This window comes from Acomys russatus, chromosome 15 (genome assembly GCF_903995435.1).
Source record: "Acomys russatus chromosome 15, mAcoRus1.1, whole genome shotgun sequence".
NCBI classification, from domain to species: Eukaryota; Metazoa; Chordata; class Mammalia; order Rodentia; family Muridae; genus Acomys; species Acomys russatus.
Window position 1 is genome coordinate 53,153,809 of NC_067151.1, and position 17,825 is coordinate 53,171,633.

Sequence of the window (17,825 nt, forward strand, 5' to 3'; positions counted from 1 at the left end):
CTTGATGGCCTTGTAAAGAGGTTGGCAGGTTGTTGTTGGGACAAGTTAAGTCCCACTTACCTACCTTTGTTTTAGGGGTTCTCACATTTCCTCTCTAGCTGTATTAAGTAGAATACAGCATCTAATATATTGTGAGTCCCTCCCATATGCCTGGCACTTCCTAATCTTTTATACTTAATTTTCCCAAAGTCTTACAATGTAGGTACAATCATTAAACCCTTTTACAGAATGAGAAACCAAGGCACACAGATTTAAGAAATGTCCTCAAAGTTTCCATAATCGGTTAGTGCAATAGTTAGATCCAGTCTCCTGAGACCAAATTCTCCATTTTGATACCATTGTGCTTAAAAGACATGACAGGCACAAGGCAAGCAGGTTTCTTGGCTTAAAAAACTTGACTGTGCTGAATAATTACTTTTCTGAAATATTAGGAGTAACACTAGAAAAACAGAGGGATCTGGGTGTGGCAGCTCATCACTGTAATGACAACACTTAGGAAACAGGAAGATTGTGTTAGTAAGTTAGAGGTCGGCCTGAGTGACATCGTGAGCTCCAGACCAGCCTTACTTCAAAACCACAAACAAGCAATCAAACACAGACAAACAAACAGACAGACAGAATAGCTATTGAAGCTCATCAACTGCTTGTCAGCATGTACTCTGCATTCAATTTTCTTCCCAGTTAGAGTGGCCAGGCCTTGCTGGCTGTGCCTCTGTCTCCTCACTCACCACAGTTGTCCTCATCAGCTTGGTTTCCACAGTCATCGACACCATTGCAGTGAAGCAGCTGAGGCAAGCACTTGGTGATGTTCCCACAGGGGAAAGAACCAATGGGACACCTGACATCCTGTGCACTTCCAGGCGTGACTAGGGGCAAAGGGGGAGAGACATGCCATTTGGAGAAGGTTAATACAAATGTTGCACCAAAGGTGGTTGTCTGTATCCTCCACCCCCTGAATAGTTCCCACATATTTTTCCCCATGGATCTGGTTAGTACAGAAACTTGGCATTAGCATCCACCAGGGCCATGGAGCTTTCCAGAGCCTCTGCCTCACTAGGGTGCTCATACCAGCTTCTCTTTCTAGAATTCTCTTGCCAGCCTCTCTTTCTCTGTCCACTGTCCCCACCCTTCTGCAAGTGTCCAAGTGGTGGGGCTTGAACCTATGACCTACTGCATGCTAGGCAAGCGTTTTACCACTAAACCATGTTTCCAGCTCCCAACTCTAGGAATGTTTTCTCAGCTCTTCTTTTTAATGAAAGTATGCTCATATTTTAACTTCAGCTCTAGTTGTTTCTACTATAGAAAACTTTCAGGTTTTTTTTTTACATAAAGAATTTATTATATCTTTACTATGGACTCTTCCCTGGTTTTAGAGGATGAAGAAGCAAATGCCACCTGCTCATTTTCTGTTGTGGATGTTCCTAAGTATGATACCCTGGCAAGACGGTGCTGGGACACTGGTAAACCCCAGCTTCTGTCCTGGCAAAGGCTGCTGCCTATTGGTAGGACACAACTGAACAAGTCTATTAATAATTCCCAATTGAGAGGTGCACAAAGAAATGAAACCTGTGCTGCCATGGACACTTAACTGCAGAGATCTGTACAGTGGGTACAAGAAATTGGTCTGAGTGAACAGAGAGCAAAACAAAGAGGAGAATCAGTGGAGCAAGAGAAGGCAGCGGTGTGTGTGAGGTGAGCAGGGAATGTGGTGGGGTGTAAGGAGAGACGTGGCACATGGCCCCCTCACCAGAGCCTCGACATACCATGCAGCTTAGCATCAGACCCGCTCATGATCCTATCACCTTTTAGAGACCCATCTTGCGTCTCAGGCCTGCTTCCCCATCTCATCCCTTCTCCAGTTCCTGGGAGCCCTGCAGGACCATTCTCTCTCTTAACACTTTCCTTGGAGAGCTAGAGTCCAGTCTTGCCAGAATTCCTGCCTCAGACTATACTGTCTTGCTTCTAGGTGAGAGTCTACCTTTAAAAAACAAAAGTTGAGACAGGGTTTTTCTGTGTAGTCTTGGCTGTCCTGGACTTGCTTTGCTTTGTAGACCAGGCTGGCCTTGAACTTGCAGAGACCCACTGTCTTTGCCTCCCCACATCCTGGGACTACAGGCAAGTACCACCATGCTTGGCAGAGGACAGGGGGATGGGGGAGAGAGTCTACTCTTACTAGGTAAATAATTATTTATTGATTGATAGAATATTAGTTACTATTTGAAATTATGTTGTTAGGAAAAATGTGTTCTAAGTGTCCCAAGCCAATTTAAAATGAGATGACTTATACCTGGCTGAGCACATAATAAAACAAAGAGGGCTGTGGGAACTTTGGAACTTCAAAGAGTTGGACACATAAATTCATCCCCGCTAAACTCCAATTTAAAGCAAAGGCAGTTAACCAAAGGCCATTTACATTTTGGTCCTCAAATTCTCTTGTGTATTTTTTTTTTTTTTTCATCTTATGATGACACAAGAAAGAAACCTATTGTAACAAAGTCCCCAGCATTGTCTGCCTCTTGAGAGGTTTGGAAAAGGAGGTGCTGAATAGAAAAATAAGAGATGCAGGCGTACGGAGCAACAGTTGTCCCTAGATTCTTGGGAATAAACTTAAAGGAAGTTAGTGCCTTTGTCTTGAAGCTGTTGAAAGAATTGAAAGCTCCAGGTACTTGAGAACATCTTGTTTACCCTATTCTGTCTTGGAGGGGTAAGCATGCTGAGGTTAAAGTAGATTTTACTTTTAGAGCCATTTTCTTTGCACAGCAGAATAGAATGGAGGGTACCTTTCCATATGCCTTTGTTCCTCCCCAAGCAGAGCCTCTTCTACCATCAGAGTCCTCCATTAGAGTGGCACATTTGTTAGACAAGATGAACCAACACATCATCATTGCCTGTCATTTACAGCGTTGCTCATTCTTGGTCTTGACGAAGAGGATTTTGGCAAATGTATTCACCATGACTGGAGTGTTGGGACTCCAGGACCTGGAGAGGTGCCTCTGTGGCTAAGAGCACATCTCTCTTACAGAGGACTTGGGCTTGGTCCCATCACCCACGTTAAGTGGCTCACAACTGCCTGTAACTCCAGCTGCGGGGAGATCCAGCACTACTGGCCGCTGTGGGCACCTGCACTCGTGTGCATTCTCCCACACAGACACACACACACATGCACCTGCAGCACCTCCACCCCAACGGGAAGAAATATGCCGAAGGAATCGTGACACTTGTGTCATGCGCTGTGCTGTGAATAGCATTCTCGCTTGTGGAGTTATCTTAAAATTTACCAACTCACTGTTTCTCCACAACGGTTGATTAAACCACAGTGGAAACTAAGGCTTGTGTATCCCAGAGCAGAGGTATCAACACCACGTTTGTGTTGACATTGGTTTTTAATATCGTCTTTACTCAACTTTAAAGAATGAACTTTACAAATCAAGATTAAAACAAACAAACAAACAAACAAGCAAACAAAACCCACCTTTGACAAATTGTCAGTCTCCGGCCCTAGCGACTGTTTTACGTTTTAGCTGGATGAACACTGCTGTGCTTTCATCTTTGCTGTTTTGAATTTTCTGAGTCACTTGCTTTGGTGACTGCGATGTTTTTATGCGTGTTTTGCTGTACTAGGGCTAAGCCCAGGGCCACCGGAATGTTAAACACACACTCTGCTGCTGAGATAAGGTCCCAGCTTACACCTTATCTCTTAAATGTAAATTTATATTCAATGGCAGATACAGCCTTTTCAATGATAGTACCATGAAATTAGCTCATTTCTATAACATTATGATTCACTAGATACATTAGAGGCCTTAGATATAGATAATAATTATAATATAAATAAGAACGTTAACTTGTAACTTTAGATTCTCAAACTGACAGAGCACCTGCAAATACAGATCTTTTTATTTCCCTGCACTGTCTGAGAGTGAAGTGCTCGCCTGGTATTTCCCTCAGACACTCTGATAAATCGTCCCTACAAGAAAAGACATTCCCTCCCACAGCATGACTCAACCGTCAACATCAGATTAACACTGATCTGCCATTTCCACGGAATCCGCAGCTTCTTTTCTGGCTGTGGGTTCCAAAGTAAAGAGATCTAGTTTAGACTTACCCCTTGCGATGATTCATGACTTTAGTTTTATCTGGAGCCACTTTTGTTTCTTTTTTTAAATCATTATTATTGTGTATGTGTGCATGACATGGGTTTGAGTGGGCATGTGTACCCCAGCATATACGTGAAGGCCAGAGGGCAACTCTGTGGGGTCACTAAGTAGGCTCCAGGAAATTGAACTGGTGACAAGTACCCTAACCAGCTGAGCCATCTTACTGGCCCCCTCCCCCACCCCCCACCCTGCCTCAACTTTCTCCATCTTTGGCAGTGGGAACAACCTCCAGCTGGCTTTGATCCTCTCGAGCCTCAGAAGAATCCAGTGCCTTCTGAGGATTTCCATGTTTTCTGACCCCGAGTGATATTTCAGCATCATCTGTTTTCCTTGCTGTGGCTCTATAATCCACCATTTCTCTGAGTTCTGCCTCCTCTAAGGGTTGAATCATATTTAGAAACCAACATAAGGACTCCGGGTGTACACATTGCTACCAGAATGTCACCGCTCCCAGTGTCCTCAGCAGACAGACGTACTGGGCTGTATAGTTATTCAGACCTGTGCATGCAGACAGCTGCGTTTACTTATCAGGACATCTCTCAATAATGAACTATGAGCCCCCTGCCCCCCATGCAGTAACACAAAGATAAGGCTAGTTTTCTCCTCTTGAGTTTCTCGCCCTGCGTTTCTAACAGCAAGGAGCCCACTTTCCATTACCTCAATGTAAATATCCTGACAACTCTCCTCCCCACTGTGGACCCCTGTCACTGTGGAGAATCTCTAAAACGCCCCCTCTGCTAGTCACTCCTACTCCATCCCAGTGCAGAATACCTTCCTGTGGGCCACCAAAAAGACAGGATTGCTCAGGACAAAGGACCAGGAAGCAGTGCCCTTGGAAAGTTCTGGAGACACTTAAAGTAACATGTAAAGAAGTGGGAAGAGCAGTCCCTTAGATTGTGGCCGTGTCTGCTTACGGCAGTGGAACCCGTGCTGTCGTGGGCCTGATAAATACAAGACAAAACCTCTCTGGAAAGGTACCCAAAGGCTTGCAAAGCAACCATCCATAGGAAAACAAGTCATCCTATCTGACACCTGACTATCCAGGTGCCCCGTGGTCGTATCTAGCTTTGTCCCAGGACAACAATGTGACAGAAAAAAGTGAAAGGCTTAGAAATGGGAAAACCACACAAGGTGACTGGAGTCTTTTTGTTTTTTGTTTTTTTACTTTTAATTTAATTTTTAACTTTTAATAATTAATTTTAATTGTAAGTTTCACATCATGCGTCCTAGTCCTACTCAGCTCCCTGTCCCTTCATATTCACCCTCTGCCTGTGCAATCTCCCCCCAAAAGGAAATAAAAACCAGAATTAAAAAACAAAAAATTAAAACATTAAAAAACAAATCTCATCATGGAAGCTGTAGTGTGTCTCACAGTGCACCCTTCTGTCTACCCATCTTTACTTGTAATTGTTCATTGCACTGAGTCATTGGTCTGGTTTCAAGGCTTCTGGTTTCTGCTACACTCTGAGTACTGAATTTTCCATGGGACTCGTCTTGAATGTCCCGTTGCCGTCCTGTGTCATGGAGATCCTGCAGCTTTGGATATGCAAGACCAGCCCTTTCCCGTGCTCCAGCAGTTCATAGAGGAGGTAGATATGGGATGGGCCAACTCAAAGCCCTTGATCTGGGCTTGGGTAGTAGCTAAGCTGGTCAGTCCGCCAGCTCTCCCGCACCCCCATCACTAGGCAAGCTCTCCAGCACTGCCCAGGCAAGCTCACCCAATGCTGCAGCCAGCAAGAGTCTATTCTCCCTCACGCTGGCTCCCCTGCCCACCACAGGGAGAGAGAGGGGAACGGAGTTAACTTCACCTCACATCTTTTTGTGGCCATTTGTTTTTGTTTTCTTTGTGATTCTGATATATAAAAATTCAAATAGCTATTGTCCTTAGAAGTACAGATTTTCTGTGATAGAAATGAGATGGTGAAACAGGTCTGTTATTGTTCCATGATATTGGTTGATTTTTTTTTTTTTTGCTTTTATTCCAGCATTCCTACTGGCTAAGTATACAACACACACACACACACACACACACACACACACACACACACACACCTCTAACTTGCTTGTCTGAGACGAAGCTCTGGCTGACTTATACAATTCTCTCTTTGAAGGACATGATTTGTTTGTTTGCTTTTTGTCTTTCTGTTTCTTAGATATTCTTTTCTTAAAAAATGTGTGTGTGTGTGTGTGTGTGTGTGTGTGTGTGTGTGTGTGTGGTGTGTGTGTGTGTGTACCAAGGAGGCCAGCAAACAGTGATGGATACCCTGAAGCTGAAGTTACAGACAGTTATTAGCTGCTCAGCCACGGTGCATGGAAGAAACTTGGATGCCCTGGAAAACAGTTAAGAAACTGCTGGATCATCTCTTCAGCCCAGGTACTCTTGTTTTCGTTTTTGTTTTGTTTTGTTTGTTTTTTGTGTTTTTGAGACAGGGTTTCCCTGTGTAGCCTTGGCTGGCCTAGACTTGCTTTGTAGACCAGGCTGGCCTCAAACTCACAATGATCCGCCTGCCTCTGCCTCCTGAGTGCTGGGATTAAAGGCGAGAGCCAACCTCAGGTGTTCTTAAGTTTCGCTCTTTCTCTTCTCCCCTTTGAGACAAAGATCCTCGCTGGCCTGATGAGATTCTCTCTCTCCCCCCATTCCCCCCCTCCTCGGCCCCTCCTGGTGCCGAGCCAGATGGAAGCAAAGAGACACTTTGGTCACAAGGAAATTATGGGACTGCCATAGGGGTGTGCTGTGCTCTGTGTGACAGAATGTGCCCCAGGAGCCTGGGGCCTCAAGGTCACATTCTCCACACAAGCTGTGGAGGGGCAGCAGAGAGAGCAGAGCCTGGGCCCTTCCGCTTCCTGCTTTCTGAGGCCATGCCAGTAGCCCCAGGTTATGGAAGAAAGAGAGTACCTTTCCTCCATGGGAGAAAAGTTGCACTAAACTTTATAATACCCTGCAAACTTTATACCTTGGTTTTCTATGAATGAACAGTCACAGTTCTGAGGTTCCTTTGGCATATGTATATATCAGGGTCTCACTATGTAGCTCTGACTGGCCTTGAACTGAGAGTTCTTTCTGCTTCTGCCTCCTGAGTGCTGAGATTAAATGCATGCTTGTATATCCATGCCCAGATGTATTTCCTCTTTTGAGAACTATCCAGTTCATTTGCTCATTTGTTTATTGGATTTTTTTTTATCTTTGATTTTTTGAGTACTTTTTAGATACTAGACACAAATCCCCTGGCAGGGACTCTTTTATTCTGTAGGCTGTCTCCATACTCTGTTGGTTGTTTGTTTTGACAGCAGAAATTGTTCCCCCTGAATCACTTGAGTTTTCTCTTTCTTGGAAGTTCTTTGAGATTGGATAGTTGTTCAAAGAGTTGTTCATGTCTACTGATTATCAAGTGAGAAATAAGGAGCTTGGTGAGCGCCAGCTTTTTGTTTTGTGTTTTTGTTGCCATTTCTGTATGATGGCACTGTGTCCTGGGATCTGTGTGACACAGGGAAGGAAAGGCAGCTGCACCCTGTGTGGCTCTGGAGTCTTCTCACTGAGTGTGGTGTGAGTCAAAAACTGAAGGTGGAGAGGAAGGAATGAAGGGGCAGGGAAGAAGGAAACATTCCCTTTTGCTTGCTTGACTTCACTCTTGCTGTCAAATTCACCTATGTTGTTGCCACTGCTATAGTCCTTTCCTGATATGACCAGCTAACTTGGACTTTCAAAGTCTACTGAGGACCAGCAGTTCTCCCAGGAATCCTCCTGGTCTTCTGCGCCATATTGAGACAGCGGAGACATTCATTTGATGGGCAGAGCAACTTTCATATTCTCAGACTCTTCAGTGTGAGGTAGCCGTTGCTAGAGCACCTAGACCTTATTCTGTAAATCAATCTAATACACCCCCTATGAGTCAGTTATGTTCTTCCAGAAGGCCCTGACTAATACACCTTCCATGAAGCTCAGACTAGAGGTAGCCACAATTATATATGCCTGGGGAAATCTTTGTCAGAATATAGAGCATGTTATGGTCATCTAGGAGGTAGAGGCCAGGGATGCTGATAAGCATGCTACATTCATAGGACAGTTCATCTTTCCTAAAATCTCAGAAAAGCCTAGGTTGAGAGATGCTGAGCTAGGGATAGAGTAGTTGGCTTTCCATAATTGTTACAAAACATGTGAAAAAAATCATTCTAAAACAAGAAAAGGATTATTTGGTTCAAAACTTTGGAGGTGTCAGTCCATGGCCATTGGCCTATTGCATAGGGCAATAAATACATCATGGTGGAGTGTATGCCAGAGGAAGGTGCTCACCTAATGGCGGGTAGTCAGCAAAAGAAGGAGAAGAAAGAGCGAGGGTCCTGACAGCCTCTTCAAAGCCACATCCCCAGTGACCTAACATCCTTTCACGGGACCCTACCTCTTAAAGATTCTGCCATCTCCCATCATCAATGTCACTGTCTGGTGACCAAGCCTAAAGTACACCCCTGGGAGACACTCTCTCAAACCACAGCAATGCGTAATAGAAATATCCACAGACTGCTCACTGTAGAACAGGAACTTAACTATCTTTCTGGCTCCTTGCCTTGTAGTTTGGATTTTATAATTGGTCCCCAGAGAATTCAGAAGTAGCTGGATACTAGAAGAGGAGGAGTGTAGCTGTTCTGCCCTTTTGGAAGCAGCAATGGTTTCTGTTTCAGACCAGCGCCTTAGGAAAGAGACTGAAGTTTATGTCACTAGTGCCAGAGGCGGAAAATCCATGCTAGTGACAAGGAATCATTTTACAACTGTGTGGATTGCTCAAGAATGGGCTGAGCCACTGAAATAATTTCCAGAGGTCTTGAGAAGTTAGAAAATTCAAGTCTGTCCTGCTCCAGGGAAGGACAGCCACAGAATATTTTCAGGAAGCATGTATTAGCTCCACAAGCCTATGAATAACAGGAACAGATGCTATGGGAAACTAAGAGAATATTTTAGACTTTGTGTAGGATTTGAGGTCTGTGTATTGTGCATTCACAAAACACCTTGATGTGGTAAATCTTTATTGAGTGACTAAATGTCTGACCAGAATAGTCAAGACTTTTGAATCTGGATTTTGTTAATTTGTAGCAGTTGGAATTTATACCTAAGGAGACTTAAAGCATGATTCCACGTTGTGGGGAAGGAGCATGCGGGGTTCAGAGAAAAATGAGACCCTAAAGCAGTGCTTCTCAACCTGTGGGTCGCGACTCCTTTGACAACTCTCTGTCTCCAAAACTAATTACATTAGAATTCATAACAGTAGCAAAACTACAGTTAAGAAGTAGCAATAAAATGATATTATGGTTGGGGTCACCATACCATGAGGAACTATATTAAAGCATCCCAGTATTAGGAAGGTGGAGAACCACTGCCCTAAAGTGAAGTCAGCAGCATGCTCAGAGGCACAGGTTCTGATGTTCTCTTGCTTTCTGCCTCTCACTGTTCATTTTTCTTCCTTTTCCCTAGACAAACCATAGAAACTGGGATTCTTCTTCCCCATGGTAGGTCATAGAAATCAGAACTTTCCCAAAAGTCAGCAATGCAACCTAAAAATACTACCCTGACTTTCTCTTGTTTTTCTGTGTAAGTGCAGCTGTAAAGAGCTTCTGTGACCTGCCCTTGTCCCACAGTAGGTCAGAGATCTTCGGTGGGATGCCGCCATACTTGAGAAGAAGAAATGCTTAACAGAGAGGCTAAGAAGAGTGCAAGTACACAGATCTTCCAAATCTCTTCCCTACTAAGTCTGTTCCCCTCAGATCAGACCCCTTTTTGTACAATTGCATTTTCACATAGCTGTCAATAGGTCATTGAGCCTATAGACAAAGTTAGAAAAGTACAGTCAAATTTCCCTTATGAACAAGATGCAAAGTTTCTCAATAAAATACTTTCAAACAAAGCCAAGAATATATGTAAAAAAGATTATTCTCTATGTTGAAGTAGTTTTGAATCCAGAAAGAGGGGAATGGTCCAACACAGGCAAGCTGATAGATGCAATCTTCCTCAGAAGCCAGCTGAAAGACAAGACAGAAAACCACATACTCATCCTGGTAGATGCAATCCTCCTCATAAACAGACAGAAAACCACATAATCATCTCAGATGCAGAAAAGACCTTGGACAAATCCAACATTCCTTCACGATAAAAGTCTTAGAGAGCCTGGGAATACAAGTAGCATACTATAACATAGTAAAGGTATTTACAGCAAGCCCATAGTCAACATCAACCTAAATGGATAGAAACATAATGCATTTCCACTAAAACCAGAACAAGATAAGACGTATACTTTTTCCATATCAATTCAGTATAGCACTTGAAGTCTTAGCTAGAACAATAAAATAGCCAAAGGAGATCAAGGGCTTATAATTAGGAATGGAAGATTTCAAAATATCTTTATTTGCAGATGACATGATTGTATGTATAAATGACCCTAAAGACTCCATCAGGAAACTTCTATGGCTGATAAACATTTCCAGCAAAGTAACAGGATACAAACTTAACTTCCCCTACGTAATTGAAGAAAAATCAGGGAAACAATAACTTTCATAGTATCCTCAAAAATAATTTGTTTTAAGACATTGAAGAAATAAATTGAAGAAGATATCATCAGACAGGAAGATCTCCCATGCTCACAGATTGGTAGAATTAACACAGTGTTGAATTCATCCTACCCAAAGCAATCTACAGATCCAAGACAATCTCAAACACAATTCCAACATAACTCTCTACAGGAAACTGAGCAAGAAAATTTCAGCCTCATATGGAAACACACACACACACACACACACACACACACACACACACACACACACACACACACACACACACACACCCCTAGCATAGCTAAAACAATCCTGAGTGATAAAAGAACTGCTGGAGGTATCAGCATCTCAGATTTCAAGTTATACTACAGAGCTATAGTAATAAAAACGGTGTGGTATTGACATAAAACAAACATATTGATCTATGGAATTTAAGACCTGGACACTAATCCACATATCTATGGGTACCTGGTTTTGGACAAAGAATTCAGATAAATCTTGAATAAAAATTTACTGATTAAAAAAAAAAAAAAGACAGCATCTTCAACAATTTGTGATGCTTAAACTGGAAAGTTGCATATAGAATCCAAATAGATTCATACTTATCACTGTCTACAAAGCTCAACTCCAAATGAACCGAAGACCTCAACATAAGGCCAGATACTCTGGATCTGATAAAAGAGAAAGTAGGGGATAGCTTTGGACTCATTGGCAATGGAAAAGACTTTCTGCACAGGCACTGTTAGCATAGGCGCCAAGAGCAACAATTAATAAATGGGACCCACATGAATAGCAATGAACAGAGTGGCAGCCTATAGAATGGGGAAAGATCTTTACCAATTATACTTCCAAATAGAGAATACTACCTAAAATATATAAAGAAATAAAAACCTGGAAATCAATTTTAAAAGGGGTGGGGGGTTGGAGAGATGGCTCAGCATTTAAGGTCAATAGCTGCTCTTCCAAGGACCCAGTTTCAATTCCTTGTACCCTTCTGGCAACTCACAATTGTCTGTAACTCCAGTTCCATGGGATCTGCTACTGTCACACAGACATACATGCAGGCAAAACATCAATGCACATAAAGTAAAAATAAATAAAAAGAAAACAAATAACCCAATGTAAAAATGGGGTATTGCTCTGTGATCGTGGCATATGCCTTTAGTCCCAGCACTGGGGAGGCAGAGGTAGGTGAATCTCTGTGAGTTCAAGACCAGCTTCGTCAGTAAGTTATTTATTAGTATGATTACAGTGCTGGAGTTTGAAATGAGAGCCTTTGAACATCTTAGGCAAGCACCTTTTTACAGAGCTATATCCCTAATTTTTATTTCAAAGATATGCATTTCTAGTTTGCAATATTGTATGCGTATTTGTGATATAATGACATATAGTGGAATCATTAAAATCAATTCAAGCATTTATTTATTATTTATTTGTTTATGATATATGTATTTGTTATTTAAAATCTATATTAGGTAATTTCCAATCATATAACACACTTACTAACCTTATAGATTATTCTTTCTAAAAAGATCCGAAACAAATTCATCCTAACTGAAGTGTTCACATTTTGGCCCACATGGTCTCTGCTGAGATACTCTGGTACCCGCCATTCTGCTGTCTTCTTGTGCTCATTTGATGGTTGTAGGTTGCACACATCAGTAAGGTTGTGCAGATTGTCTTTCTGTCCCTGACTTAGTTTACTTAGCAAAATGTCTTCCGATATCATGCACGTTGTCACAAATAATAATATTTCTTCCTTTTATTTTGTAAGTGTGTATATATATATATATATACATACATATATATATATACATACACATATATATGTATATATATATATATGTATGTATATATATATTTGTTTGAGACAGGGTTTCTCTGTGTAGCCCTAGCTGTCCTAGACTTACTCTATAGACTAGGCTGGCCTGAAACTCACAGAGATCCTCTCAAGGGCTGGGATTAAAGGCGTGCACCACCAGCGCCTGGCTTGCAAGTTTATTTTTTATTTTTATTTTATTTTTATTTTTTATTTTTTTGGTTTTTCAAGACAGGGTTTCTCTGTGTAGCCTTAGCCATCTTGGACTCACTTTGTAGACCAGGCTGGCCTCGAACTCACAGCGATCCGCCTGCCTCTGCCTCCCGAGTGCTGGGATTAAAGGCATGCGCCACCATGCCTGGCTAAGTTTATTTTTTAAAATTGTAGTTATTATTATTACCTGTATTCGTGATATGTGTGCAGACATACATAGCATGGCTCATAAAGTCAGAGAAAAACTTTGAGGAGTCAGTTCTCACCTTTACTTGGGTTGTGGGGCTTGGACTCAGTCTGCCAGGCTGCAGGGTCGGCGCCTATACTCAACCACCTCCATAGCCCAAGATTTCATCTTCTTTTAAAGTTATGTTTTCCCACGAGCTGTGAATGAACCATCAGGACTGCAGGTTCTTTTCATTCTCTTTTCACTCTGATGGGTGCTTTGTGCATTGTCTTACGTAAACAGGCTGAGCATGCCACATGCCTGCTTCACCCTTGTCACAGCTCTTGTCAAGTATGGTTAACAGCATTTATGCTGACTTTATGAGTCCACAGCCACAGCACAGAGAAGCAAGCTGCTCGGGGGCCTCGGGAACTTGTCAGTGGGGACATGGGTTTAGACGTATGTCCGTCTGATCCTGAGAATAGAGCCTTGTTTAGCATTCTTTACATCATGCCCCTAAGAGTCCCCACACCCATGTCGAATGCTCATGGAATGTTCTAGACTATCTCCACCCACCTCCTGAGTCTTTCCCTTCAAAACCAAGGCTGACTTTATTTTCTAATTCTTGCCTAATTTCATTCCTGTAGGTGCTCTGTCCACTCTCTGAAAGCCTTCACTGCAAAGACAAGAAAGAAATCAGTTTCTTCTAATTTGTTTGCTCGGGGATTGCATAGCTATTTCCCCTCCAGGTCCAAAGGGGAAAGAAAAATCCTGAATCAAAACAAACCTTTTCTTATTATTTCCCCACGGAAAGGTTGAAGATGCAAACCCTATCGACTCCACTCATGGCTCATGTGGAACACTGGCTTCCATGAAGACCATGGTCGTAAGATTTGAACTTTATAAACTTTATAAACATGAAGGATGGTGGAATGGCAAGAGCAGAAAAGCCTGTGACCCCTGTGCTGGTCTGAACTACTGACTTGATGTGCCCACATGCGTGTGAAAAAAAAAATCTTTATTTAACGTACTCTTGCTTGGTAATTCTCTTTGTTGCACCCGGAATGCATTCCCACCAATCTTGAGGGGATCGAGGGCAATCATCTGGCTCCCTCCTGGAGGAGAACAAAGGAGCTGTAAGTGGGTTCTTTTAGACCCCTAAAATCAATTGTCTCAAGGCCAAGGCAAAGAGTCGGATTAGAGAGGATCATTCTTTAGAAGTGATGTGGGCTGTGGAGATGGCTGGGTGAAGATTTTTGCCATGCAAGTATGAAGAGTTACGTTTGGGTTCTCAGCACCTGCAGGAAAAGCTTGCTATGGTAGCCTATGCCTATAACTCCAGCATTTTGGGAGACACAGAGTGTCCTTGGATTAGCCTAGCCTAGCGGATTCCAAGTTCAACGAGAGACCTTATCTCAAAAAATAAGGTGGGGAGTGAGTGAAGAAGACACCCAGCGCCGTTTCTACATTAGTATACATGTGAACACATTTAGCTGTTCACACATGCACATGTACCCGTAGACATCATTACTCCACAAAATGACCTTGAAAGCTAGAGAAGGTGAGTGATGTTTCACGCTCAATATTGGATTGAGAGCAATTAGAAGACCATGGACATGGAAAACCGGAAATGCCACGAGCTAGCGTTTTGACAGTAAATCGAGGCAATTGTGAAGAGACACTGTAACTCAACATGCAGTTTTCTGTGTAGTCTTAGGGCCGCTCTTGCAGTGGTCATGTGTTTCCAGTGGCTGCACACTTGGCTCTGCACTAATAGTGTGCTTGGATCAGACACACTCAAAGGGAAGAACAGTGCATTATGTACAACTGCCCCATCCTACCTGCATGTGCTGAGATTGCTTCGTATGATGCAACACTGGGGCAGTGGATGGCATATGAAGATGGATTTTACATCAAATAGTATTGTTTTGTTAATGTTAACTTTGTGGCATTTAGTAAGTGCATGGGGGATAAGATAACATAATTCTTTTTTTTTTTTTTGATAACCTAATTCTTAGGGATACATATTGAAGTATTTAGCCATGAGCAGTCACAATGCAATTTACTCTGAAATCAATTTATTCTGAAATCACTCAGCAAAGAAATGAATGTTTGGCAAGTGCTGAGAACAAGCACAGGAAAATGAATCCAGAGGAAATACTATTTCTGTATGTTTGAAAAAAATCAAAATAAGTTTGCTAAGATTTTTTTTTGGAAAAGTCATTTTTATTGGTAGCTAAAAGTGGTGTTTGTAAGGTTTTCAGGTTTTCACTGTCTTGACTGTTATCTACCTTTAGTTTGGGCTTGTATATACCAGCTCTGAGGAAATAGAAAAATGACCCAGGCATCATACATGTGTGTATGCTTTAACTTCTCTGAGAATTCTGGGGATGAAATAGAAAGCCTTTAATATGCTAGCAATATTGTTCATAAGACAGCTTATTTCACCTGCATGTTTATGACTCGGAATGTGTGATTTTGGAAAAACCTGTAATAATAGGACAATCAAAAACATAAAAGCTGTGAGAGGTAGACAGGGGTTTCTGGACACATTGTGCAGTGGAGATCTTGCCTGGATGTCCTTTTGGCATTTGAGGAAGTGTCTTGGGCCAGGGAATGCCTGCAAGGCTACAGCTTAGGTGGCCAGTCCTTCTCAGGAGTCAGTCACATGGGGCCTACTGTTCCATTAGTAGAAAAAACTTAAGTTGAATCTGTTTCCTATAGCTGCTAACAATCAGAGCAAAGAGGCTTATTTAAATGTGATTAAATACTGTATTTTCCTGCTTTTACCCTCTCCTGAGATTACTACAGTCTCAGACAGAAGGAGTGGCCAATGCTGCTCCCACACCTTAAACAGGGTCCCCGCATAGACTGACTGGCTGTTGTGGCTGCAACAGTTGTCTGAGAAGTTCCCAGTTAAACCATTTAATATATACATTAAAACAAAAATATATATGCATATAAATTTGTTTGTTTTGTTCTGTTCTGAGACAAGATGAGAACTGATTCAGTGGTTGAGAGCACTGGCTGCTCTTCCAGAGGACCTGGGTTCAATTCCCAGCACCCACATGGTGGCGGCTCAGAATTATTCATAATTCCAGCTCCAGGGTATCTGATACTCTTTTCTGGACTTAGTATACCACATACTTGTAGGAAAGCACTTATACATTCAAAATAAAGTAAAATTTGAAAGTATGTTAAAATGTTTAAAATTTATTTTTATATTATGAATATGAGTTTCTGCCTGCATGTATGTATGCACATTACATGCATGCGTGGTGCCCATAGAAGCCAGAAGAGGGCTGTCGGGTCCTCTGGAACTGGAGTCACAGATTCTTTTTTTTTTTAACATTTATATAATTCTTTTTTTTTAAGATTTTTAAAATTAATTTATTCATATTACATCTCGATTGTTAGCCCTTCCCCTGTTTCCTCCCATTCTTCCCTCCCTCCCATTTCTCCCCTTCTTCCCTCCCCTATGTCCGTGACCTAGGGAGACCTCCTCCCCCTATATATGCTCTCAGAATATCGTCTCTTCTTGGTAACTAGCTATCCTTCCTCTGAGTGCCACCAGGTCTCCCCATCTGGGGGACATGGTCAGAAAAGGAGCACCAGAGTTCGTGTGAGAGTCAGATCTCCCTCTCCACTCAATGGTGGAGAGTATCATGTTCGTCGGCTAGGTCTTGGTAGGGGTTCGAAGCTTACTGCCTATATTCTCCTTGGCTGGTGCCTTAGTTTGAGGAGGACCCCAGGATCCAGATCTGCCTGTCATAAAGTTCTTCTTGTAGGTTTCCAGGACCCTGTGGGTCCTACAATTTCCTCTTTCATTAATTTTAGAACTAAGGCTCAATAACTCCCAGGTATTTATTGCTGTTAAGTGAAATTAAGAAGTGTGAAGGAGCGCCTCGCTGCTGTCTTTTGCTGAGCACAAATGTTAACTGCCTCTCTCCACCTGTCTTAACTTACAGGTTAGTTATATTGTAACTAATAACTATCCTGAAATCATATTTCACAGGCTCCTTGTCCAGCATCCCATAAACCATCAATCTATAAAATTCTAAGCACCATATATCAAATACTTGCTGTCACACATGGACCACGTGGACAGGAAAAAGGGCTCTTTCCTACCACATAGAGACTATTGCCGTCTTTGATGTTGTTTTACTAATGTCTACCAGAAACTAGCCTGTAATGAACATGCCTGCTAGCAAGCACGTAGCTTATGCTGCTGACAGCATGCCTTATTTTTATTTTTATTTTTTCACTGTCCACACTGCCACCTCAAATTAAGACTAAGGCTTTTGATGGCGGTGGCTGCTAATTCAAGTCACTGGGCTACGTGGTGAAGGAGGATTTATTTCCTCCCTCTTTAGTTATACTTTGTTACAGCTGTTGCCACCTGACCTTGCTTTGTGTGACCGCCTGCTGCACACCCATCTGTGCCCAGCCCACAAGATCGTTAAGTGGGTTAGATGCGCACCTGTGGTAGGTAAGTGGCAACACCGTCCCTTTATAATTGAGTGATTACCCAGAATATCTAGATTCCTACATATCCCTTCTTGGTTTTTTTGTTTGTTTTGTTTTTTGGGTTTTTTTTGGGGGGGGGGCGGGGGACAGGGTTTCTCTGTGTAGCCATGGCTGTCCTGTAACTCACTCTGCAGACCAGGCTGGCTTCGAACTCAGAGACTCGCCTGCCTCTGCCTCCCAAGTGTCTCCATGCACGACCACCACCTGGCTCCATATTCCTTCTCTTGCTTTCCCCTGCCCTTCTTAGTCATTTTGCATCCTCTTTTTTTGTGGGTTAAACAGCTTATTCTCATCTTTCCCTGCTTTTCAAGTGTTAGAGAACTTTGGTCGACAACTGTTATTAACGCATCAACTACTCCTCTCTACTGTGTCCCAAGTGCGGATAACCAAGCTGTCTGAACAGCAG

At 42.5% G+C, this 17,825-nt stretch overlaps 1 protein-coding gene across 1 annotated transcript in view; it reads right to left on the reverse strand.

Annotated features, from left to right (window-relative positions):
• Positions 1 to 17,825, reverse strand: part of Rxfp1 (relaxin family peptide receptor 1) — a 101,721-nt gene that overhangs the window by 70,760 nt on the left and 13,136 nt on the right. Inside the window, exon 2 of the mRNA XM_051157332.1 lies at positions 729 to 866. Within this exon, the coding sequence (XP_051013289.1) occupies positions 729 to 866 (138 nt within the window). The remainder of the gene's footprint in view (positions 1 to 728; positions 867 to 17,825) is intronic.